The sequence below is a fragment of the Chelonia mydas genome, chromosome 6 (assembly GCF_015237465.2).
Source record: "Chelonia mydas isolate rCheMyd1 chromosome 6, rCheMyd1.pri.v2, whole genome shotgun sequence".
Taxonomy (NCBI): Eukaryota; Metazoa; Chordata; order Testudines; family Cheloniidae; genus Chelonia; species Chelonia mydas.
The window spans coordinates 41,223,907-41,240,209 of NC_051246.2; the positions used below are offsets into that span (position 1 = coordinate 41,223,907).

At 40.1% G+C, this 16,303-nt stretch overlaps 1 protein-coding gene across 1 annotated transcript in view; it reads right to left on the bottom strand.

The window, feature by feature from the left end:
- The window catches only part of SPON1 (spondin 1), a 315,776-nt gene that overhangs the window by 265,080 nt on the left and 34,393 nt on the right, over window positions 1-16,303 (bottom strand). The window contains exon 3 of the mRNA XM_037899871.2: window positions 765-898. Within this exon, the coding sequence (XP_037755799.1) occupies window positions 765-898 (134 nt within the window). The remainder of the gene's footprint in view (window positions 1-764; window positions 899-16,303) is intronic.

Sequence of the window (16,303 nt, forward strand, 5' to 3'; positions counted from 1 at the left end):
ACATTTATGGGTGTTAAGAATTAAATTTGGCCTAGCTAAATGTTTCCTGTAGCTTTTACTGCATTAAACATTTTTCACTTCCTGTTTCAGCCACCAAGAGTCAATGGGTGATGCTTCAGGGTCAAATGCCTACAATGTGCTAATAATACACAGCAATATAACTCATTCTCATCAGAACAAAACACCACCATCAACTAGTTACCCCAATGTCTGGAAGAAATACACACCTTGAGGAATAAGAAGGGCTCCAATACAATCAAAGTAAGATGAAGGTGATGCTGGTGGGCAAAGGGAATCATCTCTCTTTAAACAGTGCATTGACACTGAACGAATCTTCTTGGAAATGCTGATGGGACCCTTATAACACCATTACATTCTACACCAGAGGTGGGCAAACTATGGCCCGCAGGCCATATCCGGCCTGCGGGACCATCCAGCCCAGCCCCTGAGTTCCTGGATGGGGAGGCTAGCCCCCTGCCTCTCCCCTGCTGTTCCCCCTCCCCCGCAGCCACGCCGCCGCGTGGGCAGCACTCTGGGCAGCGGGGCTGCGCGCTCCTGCAGGGCAGCGCATCTGGCTCCGGCTGGGCGGCGTGGCTGCCAGACATGCTGCTCTGAGTGGCATGGTAAGGGGGTCGGGGGGTTGGATAAACTACTGCTGACTCATGTGTATAAAAACAGGCATCAATGTATTGTAAATCATATTAGACTTATTGTAAACGGAACCTGGTTTTACTTGTAACTTGGATCCATGTAAAAGTACTTACTTCAGAATTACACAGCCTGTACCAACAGGAGGCGCTGTCCAGAAAACGTGAATGCGTGTCCGTCTTCTTGGAGTACTCTCAGTAACAGCAACAGGACAATTACTCATGAATTGTGTTTCTTCTTCATCTATAATCTAAAGAAATATAAAGATGCTTTCTATAATAAATGTGCTTAGGAAGTGTTTTATGTCAGTTTGTGTTTCCTTTAACTGGAATTACCTGTAACTATATTTTTCTAGATCACCAGTCTTTCACAGATAGGGTTGTAACAGTCAATTAATCTATTAAAATAAACAAAATGAAACCAGAACTAACAAAGAAATGTTCTCAAGTTATGGGAAGTTGCTCGTTTCTGACTATGGCTGCAAATCAACCATATCGGGACGGAGTTCCCAAACTTTTTGCCAGCTTGACCCTATTTTAATGAATTATTTCCTCTCAGAACACCAGACAGCAAGGAAAATAACATTCTGAAGAGCAAAATAGCATCCTCCACACAGCATGACCTCACACACACCATACACGTGAGTACACGCTGTGTGGAGGACACTGTTTTGTTCTACAAAATGGCGTCCTTTATGGATTATGCCACACACACACACACACACACACAGTCCATGAGAAGTCATGTGGTGTGGAGCAAAATGGCCTCCTCTGAACACTAGGGGTCGCCACAACCCCATCTGCTGGTGGCACAATCCCATTTGGGGTTCTGACCCACAGTTTGGGAACTGCTGATGTAAGATTAAGTTGGCCTTGATAATTGCAACTTCACATAAATGTTTACAGACAGAACGATGACAAAATTTACGTCATTTCCACTATTAGTGTTGTAGCAACTGGAGTTAGTAGAGAAAACATGTTACAGTGGGCAGTTTCTCATCAAACATCTGTGTAAATCCTACTATACTAAAGGTGTTATGCCCAACACGACCAGTAAGTTGTGAATCATACTTTCATCTGTAACATAGCTTCATTCCAGATTCCAGTATGTGATAATATGCATAAATTAATGCTGTATAGGGTTGGTTACTGGTAAACATAAGAGAAGTGAAGTGAAGAAATAATATAATGTGACCACATTTATGAGCCAGTTGTGATAGTAAGCTGATCCTCTGCAGGAACAGGGGCTGTGAAACAGAGTTTGAATTAGAATTTGCAAGACTCTGGTTTTGGTACCTGTGCAAATATTTTTTTACAATTTCCTCTAGTATTTGTATTCCATGGGTTTCAGTTGGAGTCTGGTTTTTGAACAAGCACAAACTCTCAAAGACAATTCAGTTAAAACTGCCAAGTTTTGTCTGGAACCACACAATGCTGTGATTTTGAGAGGCTGAGCTTCAAAATCAGAAAATGGCTTGCCTTGACTTGGCCTGGCCAAGGGTGACTCCAAACTGGGTCCAGTTTACATCAGTGAGTTGCAAATCTTAGCCAACCATTCAACAAATCTTTTCTGAATTTCAGGATTGTAACTGGGCACATTTTTTGTGGCTGCAGGTTTTAATTGCTAACTTTTTGCTCAACTCTATTCACCATTGTATACATTCTGCAATTAATGTTGCTTTAACTGATGTTCTGGTACAACGGAGAGCATTTCACATACTGTAGAAAAGGGAATATCTGTAGTTTGACCAGATTTTCATTCAGAGGACAGGTGGGGTCTATACTAAAACAACTGGCACCCTTGTTGGCAATCTCAAAAGAGAGGGCAAACATTGGGCATAGAGCTAGAACTCCTTTCATTTTAGGTCAGGGTGGAGGTGCATTGGCACAAGCCAGTGCGGACAACCCTCTGTTCTTCTTAGTCTATAGATAAACAGATGATTTTGGATTCTAGGGCCATTACTCTTGCGTCTTTTATGAAATCTAAGAAAATAACCAAAAATAAAAAAACAATGAATATATAAATTCAAGGAATGTATGTGGATACAATTGTTTTTTATTAAAGATATCTAATACCCATATATTTTGTCCATCACATTTATTGATTTGTATCACACCCGTTATGAAACACATATCACTGCCAAACTATCCCAATAGATGTGAATTTTGTAAATTGTTAACATGAAATGTTGAGAATATGAACTGCTGTGAACAAACATAGGTCAGGCGCTATACTGTTTTTTTTCCCCCACTTCTATTTGACATGATCTAATGGTCTAAGCACCAAATGGCACCCAAAGTCCTAAACTGGAATCTTGGTTTGACACAGAGTTGTACTTATCCTATCTGCCTAAAATTCCCCATCTGCAAAATGGGGGAAATAATATTTATCAGCCTTCCTCTCAGATGTTCTGAGGGTTAACTGCTCAGCGACTGATTGGGATTCCCTTACTTATGTTGCATAGTACAGGCATGGCCACTCATAATCCTCTTCTGCCTCACTTTCCTCCTTCAAGAGGAGTCCCCTCAGCCTTCCCCACATGGGTCAGTGTTGGTAATGTGGCTTGGCCCCTTGGCCAACTAACTAAGCAAATTTAACCCCTTCCAGAGTAACAAAAGTCCAAACAAACCCAACTTGCAACAAACAAAAGATTCTTCCTCTTGGGCTACTCTTCAGACCTCCTTCACGGCTACCTTTAAGTCTTTTTCTCCTCTGAGATAAAGGGCTGACTCCTAAACTGCTTTCCCTGGAGTCTTTCCTACTGTCTACCACTCACTGGAATTCCCGGCTTCCTGCAGATCCTACCTCAGAGCTTCCCGCAAGAGCTTAACCTGTTTCCTGTTGTTCTTCCCTTTGAGTTCTCTTACCCCTTTTTATGAGGCTCAGGTGTTCACCATCAGGTTGGGAAGCAGCTAATTATGGCATAGGCAAGGCTTGCTCCATTTTCCATTAAAGGGGTCAGTCACTCTGTGATAGTACTTTACTCTGTAAACAGTCCCATGTATTTCAATGGGAATTTTGATTGAGTGAAGAATGTGAAATTTAGCCCAGGCTGCATAACTGGGGACAGATCAGGACCAGAATTATTAAGCTTTTCATAGTACAGGGATTTTCTTCACACCACTGTAAGATATTAATATCATTATTTTCTCTCATGTTAGCCCACAGTGGTATTTCTTAGCAAATGGACTTCATTTTCAACTTATTTCATTACATTTTACATTTTAGCTTGTCTCCCATTACATTGTGTTTTAAAACCCAGAGAGTGTGGGAGAATAAAGACAGGGAAAGAAGAGGAATTGGATTAGTTTTGCCGAAGGGTTATGTCTCAAGTTATGGCTCTGAGAAAATGAAGTAATACAGTGCCTGCTTGGCTAAATAGGTCTGATCATCTAGAACATGTCATTCTACACTCCATGGTGATTTATATACCTATCAACATTATTATGTTTCAGAAGGAAAGAATATCAATCACAGATACTTGAAGCAACAACACTTGTTTAAATTTACTTCCTTACAGTCATACTGTGAAATATATTCTATTTTTGTTTTGTTTTGTTTCTGGTGTCTGCTTTTCATTTTATATACCGATAAAATTATGAAAAATTAACACTCATTTCCAGCATTTTAGCAGAAACCCAGACTATGTTAAATTATTAATGTTAACTAATAACTAGTAGGTAAATATTTTTGTATGATTTAAATAACATATCTACTCAGTTGAAATAACATTTACACAGCAAAAGTGTTATCATAAAGTTGTTATGGATGAATGACTGAAAATCCCATAAACCTACATGGGAGACAAGGTGGGGGAAGGAATATCTTTTATTGGACCAATTTATGTTGGTGAGAGAGACAAGCTTTCAAGATTACACAGAGCTCTTCACCTGAAGAGCTCTTTGTAAGCTCAAAAGCTTGTCTCGCTCACCAACATAAGTTGGTCCAATAAAAGATATTACTTTGCCTATTACCCAGGGTTATCTGAACCCAAAGCTATGGTAACTAATCTCTGTTTTTCAGGCAGTGTCAGGAAATAAATCAGTGAGGGGACACAGCATCTCCGTCTGATAAATTATTGATACACACAGGAGTGCTTTTACTCAAAAATCCGTATTCTTATTGAGTACAAAGCACATATTAAAACTAACAATAATCTAGAAGCACCCTAAATATAATTACTCAAAATATGTGTTTGCAAATAGTGCAGGAATTATGCAAAATCTGAGGTGATAGCGAGTGGCCAGCCTTTCTCCTAGCTGCTAGGGAGATTAGGTGCTAGGGGAAGGTGGGAGAGAGGGAAAGGAGATTGAGGGAGATATATGTGGGAGAGATGAGTGGCAATTGGGGTCTCTTGGAAGGAGCAGAGATTTGGGTGTTTGGAAATAAGGTATCTGTGGCCAAAGGAAGGAGAAACTCAAGACATTTGGAAGGAGGATACAAGAAAGGAGCCACAGGGAAGAGGTGTGTGTAAGGGTATGTTTTCACTGCACAGTCAACCTGAGCTCTTACCTGGGTTTTAACACCCTACCATCCATGCAGAGAAATCTGTGACCTGGGTTTGGAGGTGCTTTAAGCCCCAACTAGCTTACCCAGGTGGAGGTATAGGTTGGAGCCTGAGCTTTGGTTTAATTCTGGCTGGAACCTGCCCACTTTGCAGTGAGGATGCAGGCAAAATCACCTGAGTACTGATATTCCTTCAATGCCTTCCCACAATTCCCCTGGAAAGACAGACACTTTATCTCACAATTGACGAGGAAAAACCGTAGAGTGCAAAGAACCCACCACAGACCAGGTGCAGGGCAGGTGCAGACACAGCGAGGACAGTAACGCAGATAGGGCTTTGCAGTGGAGATGCTTGCACCTGGGTGCTCAGAGACAGGTGCCATTCAAGCACATTATGGTTTATCTTCACTGCACAGGTAAAGGGCTTGAGATGAGTTTCAGGGGGGTGGATTTGGTGAGAGGTAGGTGTGATTAGGGTACTTCGGAATGGGCAAGAAAGAAGCAGGTTTGGGAAAGAGGAGAATGAAGAGAGACTGGGGGAAGGAGGGAAATAGAGCTCCCTGCAGGCTGAAAGTTGGGGGGAAGCATCCCCCATCCTTTCCTGAGAACTCCTCTAAGGTCTGGATAATTCCAATATGGATTTGTGAACGCTTAGCCAATGGAGGCCTTAGAAACTTCTGAGATTTCCCCATCACATACAAACACGTCACAGAAAGCAGAATATGCCTTTTATCTCTGCCACCTTATGCCCCACTGATCGGCCCCTACTTTGCTTTCACACCCCTCACAACATGTGCTGACAAAACTGACTTTTGGCTTGTGGGAGAATCAAGCAAGCATAAGAAGAAAGCAAGTTTTCTCCACTTTTCAGCAATACTGCTAAGGCAAAATGAGCAAGGTTCATCATTCAGCTGTCATGCTTTCTGCTGAGATCATTCTCCTCCACTTAAGAATCTGGAAGTGGAAGCTGCATTATTTTTCACAATGGAACAGCAATCTATGCTGGAAAGTATACTTCTAATGGAAGCTACAGCTTTGAACCTAGTTAAATTAATTAAACAGTTGTTCGATCTGTTCTCCAAAAATACAGAGCTATTCAAGAACTGAATTAAAATGCAAAACAGCCTGTCATTCTTAAAAGAGATGGTTTCCTGGGAAAGTTGTAAATACTGTCTAAATTACTGCATTAGTTACAGCAACACTAGCCCCGTATTCTATGGGAATGATGCAGGTAATCATCCTCTCAGAATAGTTATTGTAGCATGAGGATTATTATGCATGCTTGGAAAAATCTTTAAAGACCATGCTCAACTCAGACTGAGCAAGGTGAAATAACTATAGGTAAGCGAAAACATATTAAGGCAAGCTAGATAGCGGCCAGTAAAGGATGAACCTTTCATCTTTATGTTCCTGGGTCCAAATCCAGTTTAATTTGTGTTTAAAAGTCATTTTTACCAGTTAGTGTTTTTGAAATGAACAGGTGTTCAATCCAGTTCCGACTGGATAAACGGAATGCACAGAAACCAACACTACTACAGATGTCACTTCCAGATGCCTAAGATAGGCACTTAGCTACTTTCATATCCCTAGAAATTGTTTTTCCAGATCAAAGGGCAGGAATGCTGGTAGGGGAGTCTGTGCTGTATCTGTGTTACAGACAAATTTTAGTCCTCAGTGCAGTCAATCCAGCACTTTCCACCAGCAATGAATTTCAGAATAATTTTTTTTAAAAAAAGTATGGACAGCTAATGCCAAAGGAAGGAGATAAGGTTATAACCATGAGCCAGTGTGACTAACTTGGTGATTATCACTAGATTTGGGGGATACTGCAAAAACAGTGCTCACAAACATTTCTTCAATTTCCAAATGGTTGTTTGGTTAGAGCGTGTTCATGCCTCTTTCCATTAGCTACCAATGAACATTCACACACACACACACAAGTGGTTATATATACTAATCCTATATAACCTACAAAAAACTGATAATTAGTGAGCTGTGAAGAATAGAAAATTTCATAATTAAATATAGAAGCAGTTATATTCTGGAATGTAGATACTGGGACAACAGAAAGTAGCTTGAACCCAATTTCCTTCTCCAATCTCCATCAAAGCAAAAGGGAGCATTACACAAATGTTTGTCTGGGGAAAAAAACCTGCAAAAAAACCTGCAAAGCCTGAGGGCCTCCATAAAATAATGGCTTTGAGGGAAAGTAAAATAGAAACTTTGTCAACAAAGATTACTAATGTATATGGATCTCAATGAGAAACACCTTGACCAGCTGCAAACACTGCGCAGAACCAGCAGAAAATGCCAATGGATCTGAAAGCATCCAAAATCCTGCTTATTTTACAATGCCATTATAAAACTCAGAACCTTGACCAACAAGCTGAGGTGCTGGAGAATCAAATGAGCAGAAGAAATATCCAGATTCTAGGAGTTCCTTCAAGTAAATATAAACCTGACTCAAATACATTTGTTGAAAAGATGGTTCGCTGGAGGTTAAACATCAATCGATGTAGAAAATAGCTCTAGGACCCCTAACAGACAGGATGTATCACTACGGCAATGGGGCGTTTGTATTAGTGATCCCCTTTCTTACACAGGAGAAAATGATAGATTCCTAGTCAAATTCAGGAAAAAGAGAAACAATCTCTGAGAATAATAAAATTTCAATTTTCTTCTGGAATTGACTCAGATGACGCATGCATGAGAGAAAGAGTTGGCAGGAATAAGACACATGAAATAAAATGTAGAACTTGCAAAATAAATTATAGTTTGCTAAATTCCAGGTTGTCTCTAATGGGAAACCTTACATTTTCTGGAATGGGTCAGCAGTTAGCTATTTGCTGGATAAGATCCTAAGAGAAAGCAGAACCCTTGACCAAGAATCAGGGGCCTCTAAGGGAGAATCTGCATGTGGTAAATGCTGTCTAACACATTAAAGCCAAAGAAATAATTAGTCTTAGTATTCTATTTGTGTCTTACTTTTTTTCCTATTAAGATTTCAATATAATTGGATACAATTGTGCCCTTAGGGAGACTGGTATAAATCTAGAACAACATCCTTGAAGTTACTGTGGATTTAAACCATAATGTGAATTTAAACTGTAATGGAAAGTAAAATTTGGCTCAATGTGTGTATAAGGAAAATATTAAAAGGCAGTAACTACTGGTTTCAGGCTTGATCTTGCATTCTTTTTATACCCCACTGGCTTCAGGGGGAATGTAGGGTGTTCAAGGACACTCTTTAGCCGTAATGTGAATGATTAAATATCTTCTCCCACAACCAAGGCAAATCAGAGCAAAGCTTTGAGTGATGGACTATCGTATCTGCATGCAATTCTATGTAACTATGGTTAGTTCAAGAAGTTAAACTAGCAATTAGTTTTCCATACAGTGAAATTTGTTTTACAGTGGTTTGATATAGTATCTGAAGCTGTACAGGAAAATGCCATGATGCTGACAAAATAGTTTAAAAGCACCAAGTTGAAAGAGGGGTTGGTATAAAAAGAAATTCTGTACTGAGGATGAGGGAAGAAAAAGCTCTGTAAAGAATAATGTTCCCATCCCTCCACTGTCACAGTATCTACTTCCATTGCAAGGTCATGGGTCTGGTCCTGATCTTCAGAGTGAGTGATCACATCGGTCAGTGATCACATCTCCAAAACACCAAAACAGCTGCGCTCCTTTGGAACAATTTAGTAGTTCATAAAACACAAACAAAGTACATGAGAGCAAGAGATCAGCATTTTTGCTGAGAGTCTTTGGCTTTGAAACTAGGTCCCACAGGAGGTCAGATTAATTGAGTCTGAGCAAGGGTATGTTGCAAGACCAGTGCTTAATTTGTGCCAGGGCTGAGCCGCACCTGTAGGCTTGGCAGTTCATAGCCCTGGCACCTCTGGGCTTGCTGCGTCAATTATGAAAGTACAAACATTGCTTGAGCCCCAGCACCTCTTTCACTACAAATTAAGCCTTATGCAAGACCCTTCTCTTTCAGGAAGCTTTCCCACCATAACAAGAAAGGTTGGTATACCCAGGGAAGCAGAGGGACAGAATATGCACAAAGTCAATTTGTGACCTTGCCATGCAGATCTAATTTACCTATGATGCACTTAGATACTATGGTAATGGATGCTATAAAATCCTTGAGCTGTAGCTCACGAAAGCTTATGCTCAAATAAATTTGTTAGTCTCTACAGTGCCACAAGTCCTCCTTTTCTTTTTGCAGATACAGACTAACATGGCTGCTACTCTGAAACCTATAAAAAAGATAGAAATTGTATTTTATTCCCCCACTGCACCCTAAAGACATGTCTTCTAAGTCAGTCCAAGAGATGAGCAGATGATGAGGGTAAGGCTTGGAAAGTTAAGAACTCCTCTTCAAAAATTTAACAGAACTATGATCCAAGGAAGACCAATGGGTATGATATGCATTAGCACAAGGGCAGGAAAACAAAGTACATGCTCTTTACTCCAGGACACAAGAAATGAATTAAGAATCTGTCTGTGAGAGACTCTCTAAAGAAGGGTTTGAATTCTGTCCAACTGTCCTTTTCTTCCCTAGAATAAGCACTTTCAGTTGTGTGCCTGGCAGAAAAGGCAGTGCTACATGATCAAAAAGAGAGAAACAACTGTAGTCTGAGAATCAAATGCATTCAAGTGTCCCTAATTTACCCAGCTATTATAAACCTTATATATGCTATACTATAGTTTATGTTGTTCTTCAGTGCATCAGATTAAATGAGCACCACCACATTATGCCTACAATGGCCCTTTTCAATGTGCATTTCCAACAACAAGAGAGGAAGAAAGATGTTTAATGTGCCAAAAATATTAACTATAACAAAGATAAGGCACTCAACTGCCAGCTTTTCACTCTGAGCACCTTTTCCCTCTCTGAGAAATGATTCAGGAAAAACCCTATAAAACAGCATATCACTTATTACTTAAGTCAATATATTAAGAAGACAGTGCAAGTATATTGATACGGATAGACAAAAATAACTTGAAAACACTTAGTTGATGTAAAATAGCCATTATCACAGTGTATAATATTTGTGTTATGAGCCAGACTCAGTAAATTTAATCAATATTTGTAATATGCTGAATTAAGATTATAAGGTTGATGCTGAAGGAATTAGCACCAAGCGAACTGTGTGTGGCCAATTCTTGTGGACGCTATGCAGAAAACTCAAATGACATGACTCTAAAGCAGGTGTCAGCCAACATAGATTAATCTCACACACACAATTCCAAAAGAGAATTAAGCTTAAGAAAGGAGCCTGTTTTCAATAAAAACTTTCAATAACTATAAAAATGAGAATAATGTGGGAACAACTGGGCAATCTGATTAAAGCTACTTTACTTTCTAATATGTCCCATATTGTGGGATGGATAATCCAAAAATTCACAGATCATAACACATTATAAGAAAATCTCTAAAGCAGTACTCATTCTTATATTGTTTCATAAATATATTAGGCACAAAGAGCTGTCATTAAGCATCAGACCTAAATCTATTTTTTAATTTAAGAAACACCTATTAGGTATGTCTACATCACAATTAGACACCCACATCTGGCCCGTGCCAGCTGACATGGGCTTGCAGGACTTTGGCTAATGGGCTGTTTAATTGTGGTGTCGGCTTAAGCTGCAGCCCGAGCTTTGGGACCCTGCTACCTTGCAGGGTCCTAGAGCCAGGGCTCTAGCCTGAGCCCAAATGTCTACACCACAATTAAACAGCCCCTTAGCATTTGAACAGGACGTTGTTCAGAATGATTTTGCCCTTCTCTACCATCACCTTATTGTGTAATAAGGGCTTTTAGGAACTCAAACATGAAACAAGAAGAGGAGGATTTTCTTTACAGTTGGTCACAATGGGTATGTCTACACGGCTGGCCTCTGCTGGCTGACTCTGGCTCACTGAGTTCGGGCCAAGGGGCTGTTTAACTGTGGTGTAGAGGTTCGGGTTCAGGCTAGTAGCCAGGCTCCTGAGAGGTGGGAGGGTCACGGAACTCTGGCTGCAGCCCAAGTGGGAACATCCACACAGCAATTAAACAGCCCCTTAGCCCAAGCCCCGTGAGCCCTGAGTCAGCCAGCACAGGCCATCCGAAGGTCACTTATTGCAGTGTAGACATACCCATTGTAACCAACCATAAAGAAAATCCTCCTCTTCTTGTTTCATGTTTGAGTTCCTAAAAGTCCTTATTACACAATAAAGTAATGGTGGAGAAGGGCAAAATCATTCTGAACAATGTCCTGTTCAAATGGTATCTGCTGAGCCTCAGAATACATGGTAAATTCTTTTGAGGACTGAACTTGATTTTCTTGTCTTGGCATGTGAAGAATTAGAGTGTGCCAGCTGCCTGTGGCCCAAGAGAATGCCCTGGCATCAGCAACAGAGCATAAAAATTAGTAGTAGCATAAAGGACATCAGCATGAATAAATTGTGAGAGAAGTTTTCCTGCTGTATTCTGCATAACCAACCAGGCCTTGTGTGCTCTGCACGATATGTGGGAAGGCTCTATCCTGAATGCTCCACATCCAGTTAGGCTCCATGTTCAGGCTCTTGTTAGAGCAGAGTTGCACTTTGAACAAGAAATTAGAATCCTGTGTAAAACTGGCAATTACAGATTTGGATAAACATTCATAAATTCTCCCAAATATTTGCTCATCTAGCTGCATAATATGGATTATCTTCGCTACTGTTAATCTGGAGTAAATCCACTGAAGCAAGATCACAATCTGGTCCATAGAGTCCAAATGCATTCAGTATTATGATTATTCATTCATTGTGTTCTAGTGGTGCCCTAAAGTTCCCAACTGAGATGAGGGCCCAGTTGTGCTAGTGATATGTTTATATTCAGATATAATTTACGTTTGAGCAAGTCACATTTGGATAAGCATGAAACAAACAGAGGGGAAAAATTGTACATTTTAAGAAATTGTATCCAAACTGAAATTCTCTTCCTTTCTTGTCTCTAATTTGTTTCTCAAAACAATAGCAACCATTCCAGCAGGGCAAAGTAGCTGAAAACTGACTAGCTCTCCCTAGTCTGTGGAGAGTCTCCGCATACTGGAATCCCTATCAGGTATAGAGCCATCAGGGTCATTTGGTACATCATCCCCCATCATCTTCCTGCATCATAGTAGGAGTGTTCAGGATGGCAAGGAGATAGGGCTGGGGCACTCTGCACTCTGACAATCCCTGGCTGTCAGATGGCTATGGCCCCTCAGGACCATAGTCAGCATAGATTAGAGTAGTCCCATGGCTGCTGTAATCTCACCTAGGCCAGGGCCTGTGTGGGACCAGCCCCCAACTACTGCACCCAACCAAAACTAGAGGCAGGAGAAAATCTAATCCAAGATCAAAAGTCAAAGCTGGAGTATGAGTTATCACTTAGACTTCCTTGGCTCTTATAGGTTTCTGTCTTAAACCTAAAGGAATTTCAATATAATTTTTTAGCATGTGAATTTTGAATTTTTCCCCTCCCGCATTCTCCCTCACATAGCAGGCAGGAAAATTGTAAAAGGAATCCTGCATGGCAATGTTATAAATGAGTATGTCCATCTCAGAAAAATACTTAACCACAAACTACAACTTTCACACAAAAGTATGTAGGATTGGTCATTTAGTATTTTCAGAATTAAAGTTTTTAACCTGTTTAAATATTAGGAATAAAAAACCTATTTTGGTATAAGGAATATTTATCTGATTGACAATAATGACTTGTCTCTCAAGCTAGTAAATACTTTGGTATGCATGCAGAATTTACTGTAGGGACAGAGCCATTATAGTGTTTCTAGTCATTTTGATATGTAAATTTTAAGATACATTTATTTATCGAATAATGTGTAATGGAAAAATCATCATCATGAATTTCCAAGGATTTTTAGGAAAAGTCACTATGGGAAAAGTATAAGTTTGAGGATTTTAAATGCTTTCTTCACAATCAGAAGAGACAAACTCATATTTTAAAAAAATCATGAAAGCTTATTGTGACATTACGCCCCATATTCTTCAAAGAAATATTGTCATGATATGAATATGGCATAACTAAGATATGTCTTATGCAGGATGGGTCATGTGAGGTATCACTGGAAAGATTATGATTTACTGAATGTGATTATCCAATTTTTATGCATGTACCATTGCTGCATATGTAACAATTACAACTGTGTGTGTACTTGGGGAACGCCCACCAGACAGCATGCAATCAGCCTGGATGGGCCATTAGGAAGGACAATAGGACTTTGAAGTTACTAATCTCCCTCCTTCCTGAGAAGTTTCCTGGGATGCTGCTTTGACACTGCAGGGTCATGTACTCATGTCACCTGGTACAGGATACCATCTTAATATGCTGGTATTTTTCCATGGGATGGGAAACAAAGGATTCCTGCCATATGCAAATCCTATTTAAGGATGGAGAGTGAGTTAATCTGGGCTCTTTTCCACTGCCTCCCTGCCCAAGAAGGAAGACTGCTGAAAACACCTGAAGAAACAAAGAAATTAAGCTGGGGGGAGTCAGGGGCTGAACTGTAAAAGGAATTCCTGGAGATTTAAACTGCAAGCAGTGAAATTTACCTTCAAGAAACTCTGCAACCTTCTCGAAAAATCATTTAGGGTGAGAAATTATTATTTGTAGCCAGTATTCCTGAGTGTATTAAGTTTAGTTTGCATGTTTTGTTTTATTTGCTCAGTAATCTGTTTTGTTCTATTTGCTCTCCCTTATAATCCCTTAAAATTACCTTTTGTAGTTAATAAACTTGTTTTTTGTTTATTCCACATTCCAGTTTGTGCAATTCATGACTCTGGGGGGAGGGGACAAAAAGCTGTGCATATCTTCCTCCACACTGAGGGAGGGAGTGAATTTCATGAGCTTACACTATAAAGATCTCTATACAGTGCAAGACAATATAATTTTTGGTTTACACTCCAGAGGGTGTGCACACCAGAGTGCTGGACAATTCCCTGAGCTGAGTCTTCCCACACAGAGTTGATTGCTCTCTCTGTGTGTGTGTGGGTGGGGGTGTGGACAGGGTGAGGGAGCCCAGGCTGGTGGAACGGGTGAGCTCAGTGGGACCCCAGCACATCAGGACCCTGGATGGGGGTCCAACCCATCACACTTATAACATCCACAAACCTTTTTACAGAGGTAATGGTGCTCCAACTTGGTAATAACTGTCTTAGTCACTCTTTCAAGTTTACCATTTTCACAACAAGCCATTTTGTAGCAGTGATTTTCCAAATGAATAAAAATAGCATTACAACAATGCCCATAAAGTCCTCATCTAGTTGAGCATGCTTCTGTTTCTGTCAGTGAAGTACTTATAATTATTTTGCTGATCTACTGGAGCTGAAACAGCTTTTACAGATGTTGTAGAATATGTCCTTAGCCACAGGTGATAGGCATTTCATTTGAGTCCAGTTAATACTAAATTTAGGATTCAGTGGTCCAGAACTTTCATAAGCAATAAAACAATTCAGTTACCCCGCCCCAACCAAAAAAAGAGAGAGAGAAGTAAATAACTAAGAAACTGACATTCACTCATCTGGTTTAACTGTAAAGTAATGAAACTATATTCTAGTGAGTAATGTCAATTCCATTTCTAAATTCTTCATTTTATTCCTTTGACTGCGGCACACTCAACTAACAAAAGGCTATGGCCAAGAAAAATCTGACTGTTGCATGAAGTGTATGACGAACATGCCATGGGTGACAGTTGTCACATCCTAATGACCAATTTTGGTAATGGTGGCCTTAAATGCTACAGCTGAGAGTTTAATCCTCATCGCTAAAATGGTTTGTAGGATCATTCTTTATACTCTGTGGACACATTTGTACATAATCACTATCCTTAGAGCAGTAGCAAGCTGTCCACAGGAATGTGAACTCTGGTGAATTAGCCCCCGTAGCCTCACACAAAAGACTGGGGCTTACTCCCTCATTCACACAGTAGGCTTCCCATATGGTTTGCCTTATTCACTTAGATAGAGTTTATTTGATTACTTCCACAGTGTGCACATAAGATGGTCAAGATCTCACAGCTCTCAATATATTATTTTGATTCATTTTCTTACTAATTTCTAGTCCCAAAAAGTACAAATCTCAAAGAAGTGCAGTCAAGTTTACTTACTTTGACAACATGAGGGGTGGCAGGGTTAGCAGGAAGAGTCAGAATTTCTGGGCACTATTTCTGAAGTGGTCACTGACTTGCTATTGGACCATGGGTAAGTCACTTTTCACATCTGTCCATTTTCCCACTTTGTAAAATGTCTGTGATTCTTCTCATTTTGCAGTTGTGTTGTGCAGTTCAAGTAAGGCTTATAAAGTACTTAGATTTCCTCAAAAGAGAAACACTATTTTAATGCAAAAAAAAATTATATTGCATCATAAAAAGCGACATTAAAGGCTCAATCCTGCATGGCTCTGAGCAATTGCATTTTCAACCTCTATTGAAGTCAATAGTAGTTAAAGAAGCTCAGTTCCTCCAGGAGTTGATCTGCACCTCATAAGAGGAAGTGCTAAGAGCACAATACAGTTGCAGGACTAAACAACCACATGTCATTAAATGCCAAATTTAAGGTGACACAGGTAACTTTCAGGTAAGGGAGAAATTCTATCCTAGTGGCCTAATCACCCCCTACACAAAGCAATGTCTCTTTCCCTGAAGTCACTCTGGGAATACATGGACACAATCTGAAAACAAGAAGTTTATTCAAAATAATATTCAAACGCCATATCAAAAAATCAGATTTACACTGTGTAGTCCTCTTGCCATATAAATACATCTTCTTGTGATACTCCCATTCATCTCGTGAAATACCAGGAAACAACTGAGATGGACAAACCTCCAAAAAAGATTGTGCCCACGACTGTATACAATCCATTCTCACTTTCTCTGCAGACAAAAGGCATCTCTCTGACCTTTATACCTCTGATACTTTAAGACCTTAAAGGGACACCAAAAGATTCCAGTTGTAGGTTCCCTAAATCACTAGTGGTTTGTCCCCTCTATCACTAGCATGGTTAATCACTTCCCAAATAGAGAGCCCCTGCCAAATTTTCCAACACCGAAACTGTACACTTGGGTTAGCTGGGGGTTAGGGAAGAAACCTTTCTGACTCCTCCACGAACTCAGAATTATC